The sequence below is a fragment of the Heptranchias perlo genome, chromosome 22, assembly GCF_035084215.1.
Source record: "Heptranchias perlo isolate sHepPer1 chromosome 22, sHepPer1.hap1, whole genome shotgun sequence".
Taxonomy (NCBI): Eukaryota; Metazoa; Chordata; class Chondrichthyes; order Hexanchiformes; family Hexanchidae; genus Heptranchias; species Heptranchias perlo.
The window spans coordinates 44,979,395-45,000,925 of NC_090346.1; the positions used below are offsets into that span (position 1 = coordinate 44,979,395).

The 21,531-nt window shown below is 40.5% G+C and overlaps 1 protein-coding gene across 3 annotated transcripts in view; it reads right to left on the reverse strand.

Annotated features, from left to right (window-relative positions):
• The window catches only part of traf7 (TNF receptor-associated factor 7), a 61,302-nt gene that overhangs the window by 18,873 nt on the left and 20,898 nt on the right, over positions 1–21,531 (reverse strand). For 2 of the 3 annotated variants that reach the window (XM_068003447.1, XM_068003448.1), the window contains exons 2-9: positions 12,823–12,944; positions 11,421–11,478; positions 9,242–9,333; positions 5,787–5,903; positions 5,092–5,184; positions 3,549–3,582; positions 3,046–3,229; positions 539–673 (exon numbers count right to left, since the gene is read on the reverse strand). In XM_068003447.1, the coding sequence (XP_067859548.1) occupies positions 539–673; positions 3,046–3,229; positions 3,549–3,582; positions 5,092–5,184; positions 5,787–5,903; positions 9,242–9,333; positions 11,421–11,478; positions 12,823–12,903 (794 nt within the window). In that variant the 5' untranslated portion in view covers positions 12,904–12,944. Of the gene's footprint in view, positions 1–538; positions 674–3,045; positions 3,230–3,548; positions 3,583–5,091; positions 5,185–5,786; positions 5,904–6,435; positions 6,575–9,241; positions 9,334–11,420; positions 11,479–12,822; positions 12,945–21,531 lie in introns of those variants that run through there. The other variant, XM_068003449.1, reaches the window with a different exon arrangement.

The window sequence follows — 21,531 nt, forward strand, 5'->3', positions numbered from 1 at the left end:
CCCAGAACTAAATAAAGCAATGCTTCTTTCCTTGTTGGACTAGAAACATAAATATCTAGGAAGCAGTGCTGGAGGCATTCTCAGAAGTATTCTCCACTTAGACCACGTGCATTATCTTTACTGCAGTCTACCTAAAGTCACCCAAGTATTATTGCTCTGTTATTCTTGCATATCTCTGAGCTATCTGCATATCTTCCATTCTATTTCATTCTCACTTTAACAACAAGCTCCAGTTTACAGGCTTTGTAATTGGTCTGAGTGGGGTGGTATGGAGGAAAGTTGACAAACAATTCATTTGAACCTCTTATTTTATTTAAACTACAAAATCAAGAAATAAACATGGCTGTGTGTATTGCTCGCACATCTGTATATTACTAATTAAATTATATCACATGTGATTAACTTTGTAATCTAGTTCTTGTAGTAATTAGTGGAATAAAATACTTAAGAACAAGTTTCAGATTATGAAACTTCACATTTGCTGACTAAAAAAAGAGCAATTCAAGAGCTGATATTCTGCAGAATCAACAATACTCACCCATACTTTGAGTGGGGACATTTGATGTGTTCACATTCTTTAAGGTGGGCATCAAGATTCATTTTTAACAGTGGTGGACAGTTTGGGTTGTTAGGACAATGAACTGGCCTGTAATCACAGCTGCCCTCGTGGTCTCTGCAGAAAGACAACTCATTCTGGTAAGCTTATTTCGTTCATACATTTACTCTTTGGGGGAACCACTTACTTTGCTATTTATTGCATAATTACAAACTCATTCCATATCAATGAGTTTACAATTTTGCTATAAACAGCTTATTGAGGAAGTGTTCACCCATTTTTCCATCAATACTGGGCAATATGACAAAGATTTTGATTCTAAATTTAAAGAATCTCATCAACTAGGAACCAATTCACTGCACTTTATCCATACAAGGTCTGCAGTTGAAAAAATTTACAAAGTAACAGTTATTTCATGCACTTCACTTAAAGCCGTTCACAAAAAGGCAATGATTCAATTTAACAATAATGCTTTAAAAAAATTGTGAATTTCCATGATATTTTCAGATAAAAGAGGCAAAAGAATTAGACACTAAAGTTGAAAAACAGTAGAAATCTGATAAGACTACAATATAAAAATCCCCTACCTATCTCCCCTTATACACACATTTTCTAGTGTCAAATAGATAATTAAAAGCACAAGCAGTTATTGAAATTAGTTTGTGGGGCCCCATCCCAGATTATTAGATTAAGTATGAGTTAAGTGGCCTCATTGCCACACAACAACTGTGACTAACAATGACGAACTGTATGTACTGTGCTGGGAATGGAAGATAGGCAATCTGATTTCAAACGCTAGGTCTCAAGTGCAGGAATATACCATTTCCCTGGCAGACAGAATCTACTATCCGAGACTTGCTAATGTTTGAGCCACAATTTAGTTTTTTCTGGTGTTTTTTTTTGCAAAAATCATTGACTATATTCAAACATTAGTGAAGAACTTTAATTTGCTAGAGAAAGAGAGGAAGGAATAAAAGAAAGAAGAAACTTGCATTTATATAGTGCCTCTCGTGTCTTCAAGCCCTCCCAAAGCATGTCACAGGGAGAATGACTTTTCATAGTAGGTACAGGACAGGGGGCTGCCATCTGGCCCATCGTGCCTGTGCCAGATCTTTGAAAGAGCTATCCAATTAGTCCCATTCCCCAGCTCTTTCCTCATAGCCCTGTAAATTTTTACCCTTCAAATATTTATCTAACTCCCTTTTGAAAGTTACTATTGAATCTGCTTCCACCGCCCTTTCAGGCAGTGCATTTTGAAGCGCAGTCACTGATGTTATGTATAAACACAGCAGCCAACTCGCACAAAATAAGATCCCAGAAGCAGCAATAAGATGAATGACCAGTTCATTTGTTTTAATGGGAGAACTCCCTAGTCTTTTTCAAAAATGTGGAATGGGATCATTTATGTTCACCTAAATGGGCAGACAGAGCCTTGGGTTTAATTTGAAGGACCACATCTCTAACAATGCAGCACTTCCTCAGTACTGCATTGAAGTGTTAGCCTAGATTATATGCTGAAGTTCAGCAGTGGGGCTTGAATCCACAACCTTCTGATGCATGAGGCGAGACTGAGCCAAGCAGATACTTGGAAAGCATGATGGATGCCCTGTCACATTAGATCATCCTGGGAGAATATTCTCAATCAGGTTTAATATAACCTGCATCTTTAGAAATCAAAAGCGGATTGTGTAAGTTTATTCTAAGAATGCATTTTAGATCAATAAGATCTATTTATACTTGCAATAAATGTTCTAACAGGTTTGGCAGTAATCGAGGACCTTGAGCTAATTAAAGTCTTCGCGCTCTGATTCCTAGTCCCCACCGTTAAGTACAAAACACACAAGAACATTGATTAAAGCCATAGCTAGATAAGAATTACAGTTATTTTTGCACATTTGAGTTCTTAGTCTCAAAGAACATGTGGTACCATTTTAAAGTTTAATCAACTTTGAGGTGAATTTTTAATGCGGATTAATGTCCACTGAGCAGCCAATTGATACACATAATTATTCGGACTACTAATACTCAATATCTATTAACAGACTGTGCCTTTATGCTAGCCCATATAGATGGCTTTCGGGTAAATACAATGTTCAATATGTATCAGAGTCAGCTTATCCAAAGAACCAGATAAAGGCCTACAAGAGATGCGGACAGTACCCAGGGACGGCGACAGTAAGACATGAAGCTGGTAAATAGCAAGCTTTTCAACTAAGGTATGAGATTGCACGTAGTCCAAAGAGTTATTGCCTCCCAGGCAAGGTGATTTCTAGCATTTGAAAACATTTTCTTATAATTGTTAGGATAAGTAAAAACCTCGTATGTTCCAGATCAAGTGTTTTGGTGCTGGAGGGGAACTTGCCCAGTAAAAAAAAACAATCTGCAATCACATTAGTTAGCTGCAAATTGTAGAACCTCGCTTAAAAGCAGCGTGTTAAATCAGTTGAGTCAATGTACGCATCTGTTTAAGATGCTGAAGTACAACTTACTTTCTACCACTCAATTTAACAGTGAATGGACATCCTCGTGGGTCAACCTCGAAGGCCCCTGGTTTTCCATTTGAAGCTGGCCGGCAGCCATATTTACAGTGGACAAACAACTCTCCAATCTGCTCAGCTACAGCTATGTTATTAACTACAACTGTCAGCTTTGCATTGTCAACAGGGCACTTTTCTGGGAACACAAAAATTTTTAATTAAAACCAGGCAGCAATATTCAGGACAGTGCTGCAGTGTATTTTCATTTACGCTCTATATAACAGAAATTTTAACTTATGACTTCCAAACAATAAATTGCTGTGTCATTTTTAAATATTTATGTTCTTGTTTTGAAGTGGTTTATACACGTCTGTAAGATTTGGAACAATTTTTACGATGCGTCTTTATTTTGTGAGAAGTACGTAATGTTGCATTAATCCCTGTAAAAGGTGCACAACTACACTGTGAAAAGTTTCATGCAGTAAAGTACTTCGGTACACAAAAATGGAACTTACCAGATGTTAAGGCGCACCTTCTACAAAACGTGTGCTATTTAAAAAAAACAAGAACACTGGTGTTACCAAGTGTCATTTTAATCACTGCAAGAATGGGAAGGTGTGGATTAAACTGCTTTAGACCAGCAGCATGTTTCATGTACTAAAGTTGATATACTGCAAGCGTTTCCTTCCTGTCCTGATCAACAGAAAAAAATAAATGCCAACTTCGTGTAAACAGGGTAACCTCCACAGACCAAACAACCATGATTCACTCATGTTACAGTAAAAACTATGAACAATTCTAAAAGTACACAATATCTTTGCATGGGACTCGGATTCCCAGCACTGGCTTCTGGCATGGTAACTGCTAACTTCATTTTTATGACAGCATGTAATCACCTCCCCTTCCTAACTCACACAGCTGCACAGTGCACTGAAAATATTTGCCTAACTAGGACATCAAGTCCAGTATGCCTACTTCCTGTTGAAGGGATTTTCCATGCTGACAAGCAAAATTCACAGCTTCCTGAGTGAGAGCTTTAACATCACGCAGCAAACAGGAGACCATTTTGCAAAAGATAATGCATGTTTCAAAATAAACTGGAGGACTGGCAATAAACCAGTGTTGTATTCAGAAGTTTAAATAAAATACGATTAATAGCTAAATTAATTACATTATATAACTAAAAAGTTAAAATGTTTATCACTTTGCCGAGAATGATCTTGTGCTGTGAAGGAAATTTATGGACACAAACAAAAAACAAACACTGAATTCCTTCTTCTTTAACCCTACAATCCACCCCACACAAAAAAAACATTTTAAAAAAAAGCTGGGTTCCATTAAGCAGTGATGTGAAGCAATACAATTTAATACGTGCCAAGAACAAAATGTAGATCACACCATATATATTGATAGAAAGAGAAAGGAACGTAGCCAACAAAAAAAAGTGCACTATTTACTCACTAGGGCCATTTTCTGACTTCACGCTCCCAGTGAGGGACTTACATGTCAAAAACACTATCAGAAATTCTGACAGTCGCTTGATAGGGACTCTCTGTTATCAAAGACCCCCGGTGAGAGTATTAATCCGGAAAGTTATTCCTGTTGCGCCGTCCCTTTCCCAGCATTCACATTAGTAACATAGGAACAGGAGTAGGCCATTTAGCCTCTTGAGCTTATTCCGCCATTCAATGAGATCATAGCTGATCTGTGACCTAACTCCATGTACCCGACTTAACCAAAAGTATCAAGGGATATGGGGCTAACAAAAATTTAGGAGTGCAACTCAAAATATGGTCATTTAAAATACTGCAATGATTCTATTAGACTACACCAACTGTGGACTTTTCCCATCGACAGATTATTATGTGGAATTTCTTCACTAGCAATTCGAAAAAGCCACTACCTTGCTATTTTACTGCAAAGTATTATGATTTTGCTTGGGAATATTAATGGGGAGTGAATCCAATCTTTAAGGGTGTTGACCACATGAATAAGTCATTAATGCATTCCAAAACTTTAAAAGAACTATGCAATAAAATTTAGAATTACAATCCTTACTCCACATGTTGTGATGACAGGATCCTTGAACACACTGCAACAAAGTTGGCAACATAATTTCACTGAAGGCTGTTCAGCAAAAACCAAAGGTTCCTAGAATAAACAGAATGGGTCTTGAAATACTGTTGATCAACATACAACATATGGGTGCCAAACATCAATTCACAGTAATGTGCTGACAATTTATTAACTATGATTTGCTTCATTGGAGTTACAAATTAGCTATTTCATTTTACTAGCCATCCATTTCTGTTGATTCTGTTATCATCATTAAATAGATTTAATAAACTTGACCTTCTAAATAAGGACTTACAAATAAATACACAAGATAAATGACCTTAAGACAGCTTTTGGAGAGATCAGAAAAGGCCACCTGCTAATCATTTTAATGATATCAGTAGAGCACCAGAGTAAGCAGCTTGTTATGCTTCTAGTTCTAGACAAAAGCCTGCAGGTACTTTTGTCATAACTTGATTTTTGTATTCCTGCACTGGATTTAAGCAGTTATTTTACTTTGTTCATAAAGCACAGTAATAGGTGTGTGTGAAAGAACACACTCTACAAAGAAGAGCAAACGATTTAGGTTAATGCCCAATTAGGTTTATGCAGAACTGACTCTCATTTTATCTTCTATCTCTTCCCTCACCTCCCCTCCCCACGCCCTTAGGAATTCCCAAGACTGACAATGTACACACCTGCTCGTCTTCCTCTTCGTGTAGAGAAAATGTAGATCGCAGAGACATGCTTGATTCTGAATGCAGAGACCGTACGGATATTGCTGAGTCCGACCGACGTGGAGTACTGATTGGAGGCTACAAAAAGACATCAGTATGATTTGCAAGTCTCATACCATACTCAAAGGGATTTAATTTCCACTGGTGTAACACCGATCATTAACATGTACACCATTTAACAGTTATTTATTGTAAGTACAAGTTCAATAGAGAAATGGTCAACATTAAACTGTACATTTTCTTTACAATTGACTCATGTCCAATTTAATGATGTAGTTTATATTAAAGTACATACTGAATATTCTAATGAACTCAGTCCAAAGTTTTATTCCCACTTTCATGCAAAGGTTAAAACATTCAGTGAATTAAAAAATACAACACTCCACAGTTCCAAAGGGAGTGAAAACTTATTTCACTGTTTATTTCACTGTTCCATGTATAAAACCATTTAAAAAATGTAGCCATACAAATTAATATCACAACGCCTCATATGCTGGGAAAAGCACATCAAAGCCCAGCTCACAGTAATGACTTGAATGCAGTCAGCCCTGAATGATAACTCACAAGTGCATCAAAAGAAAATAGAGTAGAAAACATGGGAACAATTTACCTTATTACTTTAGTTAAACTTGCCGAATCTCCACATTCTTAAAAGTTAGCAAAGGCATTCGTTGGACTAACTACGACGAATAAGCATTGTGCAGCAGCACTTGTCCTAATCACCGCAACCCTTTTGCCAAGTTTTCTATTCCACCAAATCTGGTGATTTCCTGCTATTCAATTAACATGAGTCGCACTTTGCTGTTTCCTGTAGTGGGGGCCTAACCAAGGGCAATAAAATACGCCATCAACAGACTTTACACAAACGACTTAAAAGTTCATGTTTCGCTTTGTTTTCAGAAACTGTTAAATGGTTAGGATGGTACTTAAAACAAACGAGGCAAATCCCAGAAAAACAAGTAACAATTTACTAATATTCAAATTCAATCTTACTCATCCTACAACAGACGATCACATCTATCTCAAGGACGAGTGAGAAACTGCAGGTGGAGAGAAAAATGTGTTTTTTTTTTTTAAAAGTGAGCTGTGGGGTCCATTCTAACGCATTCTTACTACAGGACTATTATACTGGGATGGTCAGAATAACTTTTTTTTTCACGATATAAAGGTGGCACTTTAAAACACCATCATTCAGGGTTCCTAGATAGACAGCTCCATTCAACGCAAAACACACAGAAAGTCGACTCTTATTTAAGTAATTTGTCAAAATCACAGCAGTAATTTAGTCCTCTCTACTATTTATTTGTAATTTTTAAAATGGCATATCGCAAGTAAAGCTTATTTACCATATGCTCTGTTACAGCCCATATAACTTCTTTGGATGCAGAACCATCAATATACAATTGATGTTCTCATTGTCAGTGTAAAAATGAAGAAATTAGTATTTGTTCTATTAAACCAGCACTAGTGAATGGCAAACTGCAAGAGTAGCACTAAAACAAGGAAAACAATTGCTTGAGGGGAGAGAATCCATTCTAATAGCTTTTTAAAAAAGTAGCAGGAGTCGCACTATAAGCACTCTAAAGGCAGCATTCCAACAAGGGCACAATATACTATTAGAGGCCCTTGAAGTGTAAATAACCCCAACAACAGCATTGAGTGGCAATAGCTCAACTCTGCACAAATTTTCTCTATTTCACTGAAAATATATAGATAGAGAACAACCACTTCTTAAGTGGAAAAAAGTGGAAATCTGCTAAAATTTTGTCCCACTGAACACGTCTTTCAGCAGTATCCTTCTGAATCTTAGAGCAACTGCTCCACTGTACTTACAAGGGCTAGCAGTCAAGCCCTATTCTGTAAATCTGCAATACAATTTAAAAGTCAAAGCTATCGTACATTTAAAAGTGAAACCAGATGATTCTCAATAGATCTGACATTTTTAATACAGTAATTTTAATACAGTTCAAAGTTCACAGGAATCCGATAACATCCCAATGGATTAGTAAACAGTAAGTCTGACCCCTTCAAAAAGGAGGGAGGCGATAAACCTTCAAATTAAAGACTTGCGAACCTTCCCTTGATTGTGGGGAAAGTGTTGGAGACTTTGAGGAGAGATTAAGGGATCATGTGGAAGGACACAGTCTGATTAGAGAGAGCCAGCATGGGTTTAGAAGGGGCAGGTTATCGCTGACTAATTTTGGATAGCTTAGAGGTGGTTACAGATCTGGTGCATAAAGGTGATGCAGTGGATATTATTTATCCAGCATTTGATACTGTCTCACATAACAGACTGGTTCGCAAGGTGCATGCCCAAGGGACAGAAGGCAAAGTATTAAGCTGGACTGATGCGTGGCTAAATGTTAGACAGCAAGAGGAGTGTCAGAGTAGAAATCGGTTTCTAATGGAGTCCCACGGGGTTGGTGCAGGGGTTGTGTTTGTTTAAAATGTTTTGTAAATTATTTAGAGGATGGAATATTGTCCAAGGTGTCTTAAGCTTGAAGATGATACCAAACTGGGTGTAGTGCAAGCTGATCCGAACGAATATGAGATAATCCAAAGGGCATGCTTGGTCAATGGGCATAGAGGTGGCAGATGGAGTTTAATGTGGGTAAGTGTAAAATCATGAGATTAAGTAGAAGTGAGAATGTGGATTACACAATTGGATAAATACTTGGAGAATTTTTTTAAAAATTGACAGGGCTAGGGGGAAAGAGCAGGGGGAATGGGACTAATTGGATAGCTCTTTCAAAAAGCTGGCACAGGCACGATGGCCTCCTCCTGTGCTGTACCTACTATGACATTAAATGGGAATGTGCCTGAGGTAACAGAGTAGGAAAGACATCTGGGGGGTGTTTGGTGGATAGGTCATTAGAACTGTCAGTTCAGTGTTTGTAGCGGTGAAGAAAGTGAATCAAATATTGGGGTGTACAGCTAAGGGTGTGACTTATATGCTTCAGTGGAGATGCTGAAGCTGTATCTGTCCCTCATGAGGCTGCATCTGGAGTGCTGTGTTCAGTTTTAGTCATGTATTACAGGAAGGAAGTAGAATTATTAGAGGGAGTCCAGAGGGATACAAGGCTGATTCCCGAACATAGAGGACCAAGTTATTAGGAAAACTTGTGTACTCTGGGATTTTACTCTCTGGAGAAGAGGAGAATGAGGGGGAATTTCAAAGAGGTCCTTAAAATTTTCAAGGGGGTGGAGAATTTAGATCCAGTAGAGTTTTTCTATCAGGCACAAGATTTGAGGGCAAGGTGATACAATTTAACATTAAGGATATCAAAGAAACTAGGAAATTAGGGCAATGTTTTTTTTTAAAAAGAGGGTAATCAAATTCTGGAACAGATTACCAGTGGGGGTTATAGAAGAGAAAACCATGGCAGGTTGTAAAAACGGAGCAGTAAAATACATACCATTGTATCATCCTCATCCCTAGGTGAATAGGTCAGTGTGCTGGAGGAAGATGGGGTCCTCCGATGCTGTTTGAAGGTATTTGTTCCATCAGCTGCGTACCAAAAGAACAAAATGAACTCTTCTTCATTTGAAAATTGTCTAAAGCCGGCACTTTAACAGTCTACACAAATCAAATGCCATTTTACTGGTTTTTTTCTCTCAGAAGAAAATGTGTTGAAAATTATGAGGTCTTCAGTGTACCCATTACTATTTTGTTGGTGGTCTTGTCTGAGTATAGTATAAATTTCATATGTATGGACTGAAGGCACCTGAAATTCAATGGGTGAAATAGTTACACCATTAACAATGGGTCAATCGCAGCAACATTTGTATCTCTCTCCCTCTCCATATGTATAGTGCAGCTGGCTAGAGGCTCTTTAATTTTCCTACTCCCTCAAAAATATCACTGGGGGACCCTGTCATGCACAGGAGGCATGATGATAAAATCAGTTACTATCAGTGTTTCACCAAACCAACTCCACACCAATCAACATGGTGTTGTCACTGATCACACGCTGTACAAACACAGCACCAATTATAACAAGCCAGATAAATGTCATGTATTTTTACCAAATGATATATGCCATCACCAAATCATGTTACTGAGAATAAACTAGGGGTGGCTTCTTTGGTGCCAAGACTAACTCTGGGTTTAGTGCAACCATGTCATTATAACTTGGAATAAGAAACATTGAATAAATCATAAGCTGATAGGTGAATATTTAGACCGGTTATACTGCACATTGGTCCTGTTTGCATTACACCAATCTAATGTGCACCATAACATTTAATATCAGTAATGAGTGCACCTGAAAAAGTGCTAGAGAGTTGTACAGTTTACTTCTTAAAGCTTTGCATAGAAAATAGGAGCAGGAGTAGGCCATTCGGCCCTGCTCCACCATTCACTATGATCATGGCTGATCGTCTATCTCAATACCATATTCCTGCTCTCTCCCCATACCCCTTGATGCCTTTTGTGTTTAAAAATCTATCTAGCTCCCTCTTAAATATATTCAGTGACTTGGCCTCCACAGCCTTCTGTGGTAAAGAATTCCACGGGTTCACCACCCTCTGAGTGAAGAAATTTCTCCTCATCTCAGTCCCAAATGTCCTACCCCGTATCTTGAGACTGTGACCCCCTTGTTCTGGACCCCCCAGCCAAGGGAAACATTCTCTCTGCATCCAGTCCGTCTAGCCCTATCAGAATTTTATATGTTTCAATGAGATCCTCTCTCATTCTTCTAAACTCCAGTGAATACAGGCAGAGTCGACCTAATCTCTCCTCATATGACAGTCCTGCCATCCCAGGGATCAGTCTGGTGAACCTTCGCTGCACTCCCTCTATGGCAAGTATACCTTTTCTTAGATAAGGAGACCAAAACTGCACACAGGTATGGTCTCACCAAGGCCCTGTATAACTGCAGTAATGATGTGGAGATGCCGGTGATGGACTGGGGTTGACAATTGTAAACAACTCTCTAGCACTTTTTCCACACCACCTGAGGAAGGAGGAAGCCTCCGAAAGCTTGTGGGATTAAAAATAAAATTGTTGGACTATAACTTGGTGTTGTAAAATTGTTTACAATAACTGCAGTAAGACATCCTTTGCTCCTGTACTCAAATCCTCTTGCAATGAAGGCCAACATACCATTTGCCTTCCTAACTGCTTGCTGCACCTGCATGTTTGCTTTCAGTGACTGGTGTACAAGGACATCCAGGTCCCTTTGTACATCAACATTCCCCAATCTATCACCATTTAAATAATACTCTGCCTTTCTGTTTTTCCTTCCAAAGTGGATAACTTCACATTTATCCATATTATACTGCATCTGCCATGTATTTGCCCACTCACTCAACTTGTCTAAATCACCTTGAAGCCTCTTTGTATCCTCCTCACAACTCATATTTACATATTAAAAAATCTGCTGACAGTAGAGCTGACTAACTCAGCTCAAGAGCCCAGTTCAACAGGGAACCAGGTCCTTCATAGATGCTTTGAATTATGGCCTACTCTTTTGATATTCAGTGTTCTATTACATATGGCTCTACCACAAATTGATGGGTCCTCTCAAACTTATTAAATGGTTAAATTTTCACTACGTGCGCACACAAATATGTTCAAGCTTAAGTCATGCTTACCTTTGGTGATGGTAGTGACAGTGGTGTACGCTGGACCAAAAGTGGTTTCCATTCTTGTCTATTTTCAAAGAAAAGAAAACTTAAATTCCTGGGCCTTGCAATATTTTCCCCTCCACTCTCCTGAAGGGATTGATTCTTCACTGGGGTGAGTTTTCATGTACCCAGCAATACTATACCTAAAAGGCCATTATCCATATGTACGTCTTGACAGTGAGTGTCAGCAGGCTATTCCACTATTTGGAGGAGGGAGAAGATATTTGTTGTCAAATCTGATCCTGTCCTCACCCAACATCCATGCACTTTCAGCAGGAACAGGAATTGGGGTTAACTTTCTTCCCTAAGCCAGCAATGCTGAGGGCAGCTGCAGCAGCCCTGCTGTCTTCCCAGCTGAGGATCAGCTAACTCAGAAGAAACTGGGATCAACCCTGGAACTTTCTGGTCAGCTAAACTCATTGGACAGGCTGAGGGGAGATTTAATTGAGGTATATAAAATTATGACGGGACTAGATAGAGTGGATAGGGAGGACCTATTTCCCTTAGCAGAGGAGTCAGTGACCAGGGAGCATTGATTTAAAGTAATTAAAGAAGGATTAGAGGGGAGCTGAGGAGAAATGTTTTCACCCAGAGGGTGGTGGGGGTCTGGAACTCACTGTCTGAAAGGGTGGTAGAGGCAGAAACCCTCAACTCATTTAAAAAGTACGTGGATGAGCACTTGAAGTGACGTAACCTACAGGGCTACGGACCAAGTGCTGGAGAGTAAGATTAAGCTGGATGGCTCTTTTTCAGCCGGCGCGGACGCGATAGGCCGAATGGCCTCCTTCTGTGCCATAACTTTCTATGATTCTATGACACTGTGAGACTTCACAAGCCCTCTTCTAAGTTATATTTCCCCCCTTTTCCTATTGGGTTTCAGTATCTCACACAATATCCCCAAGAAAGATTTGCCCTGTTCCCATTCCTCTGGCAATGCCACTCAAATTGGCTACTGAGATGGATACAACAGTAGCCAAAAAGAGAAATCTGCCTCCAATTCTCCATTCTTCCTGCATAGCATCTGGTCTCCAAGTGCATGGCTGAAATTAGAAATTTATCAGTGTAAAGGGAATGCAGGCTTAAAGCCATCTCCCTTCATATTGTGATCATCCAGTTCTCATTCCAAACTTTTGGTGGCACATGTTGTATTGTTTAATTGGCTCCGCTTTCAAACAATTTCAGAAAACACCATAAAAATTGGACATCAGTTATACGTTTTGACCTATGCAAATTCCAGCATACGAAGTACTTTATTTTTGTATAAAAAATTGTGCCTTCAGTACAGTAATTTACAGAGTTCTAAATTCTTGGTTTTACCACCCAAACAGCAATTCTATCCATGTTAGGCTATAGCTCATATGATACTTACAATGCTTGTATTGTCTACAGTGGGTATATTTGTTGCACCTCCAGTGAAACAGTTGTAGCGATTGCTCTTGGTTGAGGTCATAATCTAGAACAACAGCCAGTCTTCTAATTTAAGTCCATTCCCTATTATTGGAAAAAAAGATACTGATGAACATATGAATACTAGTGTCTATATAACACATCAAGACAGTGATAAAATTCTTTCACGATAGATGGTAGCACCCTGACATTTTCAGTTTGAGTAGAATGCTCAGAAAACAAAAATGTAACCTAACAAAAATGTAAAACAACATAGGGACATTATCAATTATACGTTTTGACTTATTCTGCCAAAGGGCAATTTGTTTCCTATTTTGGACACTAAGGGGGTCAAGGGATATGGGGATAGGGCAGGAAAGTGGAGTTGCGTTATAAGATCAGCGGCCTACTTATGCTCCTATTTCTTAAGTGCCAAATTATAATGGACTGAAAATGGATAGTAAATCAGAAGAATTCTGAAGATCGGTCTTACCTATCATGGAATAGCCCTCTACACCACTTCAATTTAAAAATGTTTCCAGCTCCCGCGCAACACAGAAACCATATAAAGTGCACGATCTATGACCTCCTCAACAAATGATTTCATTGTAGTTTTGTGACACTTCATGTCTAATCCAATGCTCTCAAAATTTCATTTTGACATATTTTAACTACCAGCAAGAGTGGTCAAATGCAGCCTTTCAAATGTTTGCTTTCTATGGTAGCCTAGCAATTCAGAGGTTGAGGGTTCAAATCCCACAACAGCAAATTGTGAAACTGAATTAAATCTGGTCATTTGTGGGCTAGCACCAGAAAATGGCCATTAAAACTGCCAGATTGTCATAAAAAACCCACCTGATTCACTAACGTCCTTCAGAGAAGGGAAGGGAACTTGCTATGTCCAGTCTCACATTACGTGGTTGACCTTAATGCCCTCAAGGCAATTAAGGATGGGCAATAAATACCACCACGCCTGTGTTGCCCACATCCAAAGAACAAATAAAAAGAACATTCAATTTCTGGGCTTGGGGAGGGAAGGGCAACCAAAGGAAGAGCTAGTTCGTGTGCTCGCACGTGAGTGAGAGAACACGAATAGTGCTGTGAAACACTACAAACATGGGAATTAAGTGTCATATTGTATCAGAATCCTTTCCAGTTTACAGCAAAATTAAGTACTAACCCAAACTACTTCTTTTCAGAAAGAAATTTGTATTGTGTGCTTCATTACTTTTTGAATCACTTATCTTCTAAGCCATTTTGATATTGTGGCTCTTTAAAGATTTACTAATCTTGTCAACTTGGGTGTTTAAACCAGAACAAGAAGATTTAAACACCAGAATTGTCTACTTGAAACTTAAATGCCCTAATGTGTAGATCAAGGTAGTACATGAATCTACCTTCGTTAGTCCTAAAAGATTTACAGATATTTTTAGGTCATCGCTTAACATGCCACCTTTTCCCATCCCACCTGATGTGCTTTGCATTAGATCAATTCCATTAATTAGGGTGGGCTGGCTGCAGTTGATACTTTAAGTAATTTATAGTACCATAAAGTCTAGATCACAGTCAGTTATCATCTAAAATTAAAACTATACTTTTGTAAAAGGATCAAAAGCAGGGCATCAATTCAGGATTAGCATGAAGCTCAAACTCTACAACCTCCTGGACTATAAAGATAGACTAAACCTTAGAAATTGCTCATTAAGTTGATATTAATTAACTTATGACTAAATATACATTGGTTCTAGACTAGCACAAGAATCTTAAGTCACGTTTGCCGTAGGCGAGTGCGGTTGACAGCACTTGCCAATATAAGGGAGGGAACCTCAGGACTTCTGATGGCATCGGAGGCCCACATTTTTGTGAGTCTCGCGATCAGCCATTGGATTGGGCACCTCCTGCTCTGGGGCAGATGATGTGCATAGTTAGTTCCATGTGTCTGTGTTCGTTTCAAGATTGAAATATCACCATGGCATACAGAGACAGCTCTGCATCAATTCCAGGCCTGCCTGCCTGCCTGCCTTGCGTCCTCATGGTGTCAAGCTCCACATCAACAGATCTACAGGGAGAACGGTGCTACACGCAGAACTCAATGTAAATCGGAGGGAGCATTGCAAAGTTCATCTGTGTCGTTCCCCAGGAACCTGATGGAAAGGTGAAGAAGCCTTTACATATACTCATGCGTTCCTGAAGACTACCGACCTTGTGATAAAGTACAAATGTTGAAAATCATACATTAATCCAAATGAGTTTAGCTTGTGAAATTGAATTAAATCTGGTCATTTGTGGGCTAGCACCAGAAAATGGCCATAAAAGCTGCCAGATTGTCATAAAAATCCACCTGATTCACTAATGTCCTTCACAGAATGGGGTGTTAACACATACTGGGTGGAACTTTCAATTTTGGCAGGGGAAAGGAAAATCGGGTGGGGTGTATAATGGCAGGCCGATCTGCTATCGCCTGTTTTACACTTGCACCGAAGCTGAAAGTTCCACCCACTATTTGAGATACTAAACATACATACATTTTATTTGGAATCCGGAGAGTGTCTAAGGTCATAATTCTTCCATGTGCCGCCACATGCATGCTTTCAACCTCTCTCTTCAGCAGCACCGACTCACTCTTTTTCAGATCTATCCTAGTCCACAGTTCCATTGCATCCTTTGCCTCATCCGGCGCTTTAACAAAAAACTTTTTGTCTTCTTTTCAGGTGTCAAGGACCACAAGCTTCAACAACTCTTAGATACCAACACCCCTCTTGATCCTTCCTCCCCTTCACTTCACTTTCCTCTGACCCCATCTCTTCCTCCAATCTCACCCTTTGTTGTGTTTTCACTATCCCCTCTGATCTTCCCCTCTCTGGCCCCGAACAATCAGTCTTCAGCAAAGGCCTTAGCTTCATCCCCTTACACCCCCACCGCAATGAATTTCGAGCTCGACACAATGCTGAGCTCTTCTTCCATCGCCTTCGCCTCCGTGCCCACTTCTTTGGCCAGGAGTCTTCCCCCCGCACAACAGACTCTTTCTCCCGTCTTCAGAATTCTCACTCCATCTGGACCCCTCCCTCTGGCCTCTTATTCTCTCTTGATCTTTTCATTGCGAACTGCCGGCGTGACATCGGCCCTCTCAATTTCTCTACTCCCCTTACTCACTCTAACCTACCTCCCGCTGAACTCGCAGCACTCCATTCTCTCAGGTCCAACCCTGACATTGTTATTAAACCTGCTGACAAGGGCGGCGCTGTTGTGTGGTGAACAGACCCCTACCTTGGAGGCTGAACGTCAACTCTTCAACACCTCCTCCTACCTCCCCCTGGACCATGACCCCCACCGCCGAACATCAAAACATTGTTTCCCAGACCATCACTGACCTCATCTCCTCTGGAGATCTTCCCCTCCATGGCCTCCAAACTCATAGTCCCCCAACCCCACACAGCCCGCTTCTAACTCCTTCCCAAGATCCACAAACAGGACTGCCCTGGGAGACCCATCATTTCAGCCTGTTCTTGCCCCACAGAACTTATTTCCTCCTATCTTGACTTTTTTTTATTCTCGCCTTGTCCAGTCTCTTCCAACCTACATCCGCAGCTCTTCTGACTAACAGTTTCCAGTTCCCCGGCCCTAACCGTCTCCTTTTCACCGTGGATGTCCAGTCCCTCTACACCACTGGTTAGGCCACAGCTAGAGTACTGTGTGCAGTTCTGGTCGCCACACTACAGGAAGGATGTGATCGCTTTGGAGAGGGTGCAGAGGAGATTCACCAGGATGTTACCAGGGCTGAAGCGCTTCAGCTATGAAGAGAGGCTGGGAAGATTGGGTTTGTTTTCCTTGGAGCAGAGGAGGCTGAGGGGGGACATGATTGAGGTGTACAAAATTATGAGGGGCACAGATAGGATGGATACTAAGGAGCTTTTTCCCTTCGTTGAGGGTTCTATAACAAGGGGACATAGATTCAAGGTAAAAGGCGGGAGGTTTAGAGGGGATTTGAGAAAGAACTTTTTCACCCAGAGGGTGGTTGGAGTCTGGAACTCACTGCCTGAAAGGGTTGTGGAGGCAGGAACCCTCACAACATTCAAGAAGCATTTGGATGAGCACTTGAAATGCCATAGCATACAAGGCTACGGATCAAATGCTGGAATATGGGATTAGAGTAGACAGGGCTGATGGCCGGCGCGGACACGATGGGCCGAAGGGCCTCTATCCGTGCTGTATGACTCTATGACTCTATGACCTCCATCCCCCACCAGGACGGCCTGCGGGCCCTCTACTTCTTCCTTGAATGGAGGTCCAACCAGTCCCTATCCACCACCACCCTCCTCCGCCTGGCTGAACTTATTCTTATGTTGAACAACATCTCCTTTGACTCCACTCACTTCCTCCAAATAAAAGGTGTCACTATGGGAACCCATATGGGTCCCAGATATGCCTGCCTTTTTGTGGGATATGTGGAACATTTCTTGTTCCAGTCCTTCTCAGGTCCCCTCCCACACCTCTTTTTTCGGTACATTGATGACTGTATCGGTGCTGTTTCCTGCTCTCACCCCGAACTGGAAAATTTCATCAACTTTGCTTCCAATTTCCACCCTTCCCTCACCTTCACATGGTCCATCTCAGACTCTTCCCTTCCCTTCCTTGGCTTCTCTATCTCCCATTTCTGGGGATAGGCTGTCAACCAATATCTATTATAAACTCACCGACTCCCACAGCTATCTTGATTACACTTCCTCCCACCCCGCTTCCTGTAAGGACTCTATTCCCTTCTCCCAGTTTCTCCATCTCATCTGTTCTGACGATACCACTGTCCGCACCAGTGCTTCCGATATGTCTTCCTTTTTCCTCAACCGAGGACTCCCCTGCACTATCGTTGACAGGGCCCTCGACCGTGTCCATCCTATTTCCTGCACTTCTGCCCTCACCCCTTCCCTTCCCTCCCAGAACCACAATAGGGTCCCTCCTTGTCCTCACCTTCCATCCCACCAGCCTCCACATTCAACGTATCATCCTCTGCCATTTCCGCCACTTCCAGCGCGATCCCACCATCAAATAGATCTTCCCCTCCCCATTCAGCATTCCGAAGGGACCACTCCCTCCACAACACCCGGTCTCCTCCCCATGGCACCTTCCCGTGTGAGCGCAGAAGATGCAACACCTGCCCCTTCACCTCCTCCCTTCCCACCGTCCATGGCCCCAAACACTCCTTCCAGGTGAAACAGCGGTTTACTTATACTTCTTTCAATTTAGTATAGTGTATCCACGGCATACAATGCGGTCTCCTCTACATTGGGAAGACCAAACGCAGACTGGGTGATCGCTTTGCTGAAAACCTCCGCTCTGTTCACAAGCGTGACCCTGACCTGCTGGTCACTTGCCATTTTAATTCCCCTTCCCACTCCTACTCTGACCTCTCTATCCTCAGCCTCTTACACTGTTCTAATAAAGCTCAACGTAAGCTTGAGGAACAGCACCTCATCTTTCGTTTAGGCACTTTACAACCTTCCAGACTCAATGATTTCAATAACTTCAGGTCATAACCACTGCTCCCATTTTTTTGGTCAGCTAGTGCTGGTAATTGTTCTGCTGCTGCCATTTACAGCTACTCCTAATCAATCTTTTGTTCCTTAACCTGAACCATTACCACCTTCCTTTCCTTGCACCATCATCCCTTTTGTCATTTAATCACTATGCCCTCTACTCCATCACAGACCTTCCCTTTTGTTCTTTCTTCTCCACCCCTCCCTCCCCACCTTTCCTTGGCTCTGTACTTGCTCAAAAACTTGAACCCTTAAGATGTTCTAGTTCTGAAGAAAGGTCTCTGACCTGAAACGTTAACTCTGTTTCTTTCTCCAAATACTGCCTGACTTGCTGAGCTTCTCCAGCATTTTCTGTTTTTATTTCAGATTTTCAGCATCTGCAGTATTTTGCTTTTGATTCATAAGCTTCCATTGCTCCCTTATGACTAATCAGAGTCTGTGCTACTGGAGAGAGTGCAAGGGAGGCTTTTGTTTATAGGTCAGACTAGGTATTTTACAATGTGCATAAATCTCACTCAAACTTTTTTGGGGGCAAAGAGGCAAATTCAATTAAGGATACATTTGATACAAAGTCACCCAGGATTTTGTACCATTCCATTGATGTATTACCATCTAATGCTTGAGGTATTACAACCAAATATCTAAATAATATTCTGTGATACAAGTAAAAGATTGAAACTCCTTGATTTAAAAAAAAAATTACTAATGAATACAAGAAACAGACTCAGTACAAATTACTTTCTGCAAAACTATATGTGACCCACTAGGCATGGTTTGCTCCTAACTAATCTGAACGGACTGCTTTAAGCAGCTTTTCTAAAGACACACATTGTGCACAATAATTTCCAACTTGGTGCCTTTGACAATGGAAAGTAATTCAAATTATGAATGTACACAGCATTCAGAACATTCAATACTGAAATATCTCATGCAGTCCTAACAACTGAGGCTAAGAGAATAAACATAGCTGCAGCAAGACAAGAGGAATTTAACTACCACTATACCCCCCCACCACTGGAGACATTATTGGAGCAAAAGAAAATGCTTGCTTTGGAATTTTTTTTTTTAAACTGTGACTGGCAAACTACTGCTGCTTACATATTTGCAGTTGTTCTAGAAAGCTATTTTGCATAGTCACAAAATAAATGGGCTGACAGGGAAAGTGAAACCTAGATGCCAGGTGCAGCCCTTTCCTTCCATTCTCCTGCAATGGACTCCACAATATAAATGAGCTATTAGTTTTATGAAGATTACACAGTACTGTGTAGATCACATGTGCATGTGAAGATGCAAGTAAATTGAGAGACATTTCTGTGCACAAAACTGAAAAGCAGTCAAACTTTATAACATTATTTGGTGGCAAACTGTTTAAAACATATATTCACTAAGGATGTTTTTAAAGGTCACCCTGATTTTTGTAGCGAACAGAGTTTGGTTTCTTTGGCTGGGGGAAGAGGAACACCATGGAATAGAGACAGAAACAGCTGTGATGTTCCTCTGAAAGTTAAACTTTAGTCCAGAGAGACCAATGAATAAGATAGCTATCTGAAAAAAAGAGAAATAAACTGGGGGCAGACGTGTTCTTTCACTTGAACTGTATGAACTGGAGTTCAGATTAAAAGTGTTATGTTTCAGCCCACCAGCTGTAGCTTGGCCTGATAAGAACTGTAGTTCAGTACTAAAATCAAGGTGACCTACATTTGCACAATCCAAGGACGGCAGGTATGATTTGCCCTTGACTAATAGTGTGTATTCATTTACAGTGCTTTCTGGATGCTTCTGATCGACAATGAACAAATGTTAACCCCACTGTCACTGGATTAGGAGTCTTGCGTCATAATAAAAGGGATAAAATTAAAAACGTAATATTAACCAAAAAATTTTCTTTCACAATTCTAATAAGATCAGGTTAGTTAGCAAACCTAAACATCCATATAAATTAAAGATTTGTGTCTAGTGTGCAACCATCAAGCGATACATTTAAGGCACTACACATCAAAACTGTCACACTTTAAGGTGTCACATTTGTACGGCAAACAATTTATGACTGATAATTTAACAAATAAGTGCTCATTTCAGCCAAATATCCATTGACTAAATGTGAACAAAGCAATTTGATTCAATTGGTAATTGTCAATGAAGAATGAATAGGCAGGAGGAAAGTGAGCAATCAAGTGGGCCATTTTTTCCCCCAAAGCTAACAATCACTAAGCAGCAAGTACCAGAAAAGTGAACAAATTGTTCAAATAATTTCCTCAGACAGTTTTGTCCACCATTTTTCTTCACTCACGTGAGAGCATTCGGCTACAAATAACATTACCAAATAAAAAGTTACAGTGCAGAAAAAAATGAATAAACTTTTACCATAAAACTGGTTAATTAATATTAGAAATACCTCCAGGAAGTTACCCCTCCCCCTCTCCCAATAAGTCTACCCTTCTGTCTGGAGCTTGAGTTGAAAATTTCACCCAAGCCAGGGTGCTGGAATTCCCAGCTGCTGCTGATAAAAGTGAGAAATGAATCATAGAACTACAATACCCACAGTACACCAAGACAACCCATGACCTACCAGGTAGAGAGGACTGACGAGTTCTAGTTTGTGTGGCAGAAAATTTACAAAGAAGCTGAGGTGCAAGTGATGGAAAATATTTATTAAAGTTTTTTATACATCTTTTAAGCCAGTATTAAACATTCTTAGTTAACAGTTGTTTGGGGTTTTTGGGGGGGATGAGGAGGGGGAAAGTGATGTTTGCAGCAGAACCAGAGCAGGGTGTCTGTGACATTTCATATTGGCCTCACACACTCAACCAGCCAGCTTAGGTCTGCAACTTAGGGGATGATCACCTAGCAAGATGCTAATCATTGGAGGCTTGACAATGGGAAAACATCCCTCATCGGTGTTATACCAACCGCAGTTTCAGCTAGAAATCCGCCATGTAAGGGGAAAAATCTTTCATAATCACGTAAATAACCCAGGTAAAAGGAAGGTTTGAGGAGAGATGAGAGAAGAACAAATTAAGCATTTGTATCTTAAGCAAATCTTGCTTATCCAATTCAGGAGATAGAAAAATTATGTAAATAATGAGAAATAAGGGCATTTTGCAGAAATGATTAAGTAAATAATATTACCAATATTATAAACGTGAGGCCTGTAAAAAAAA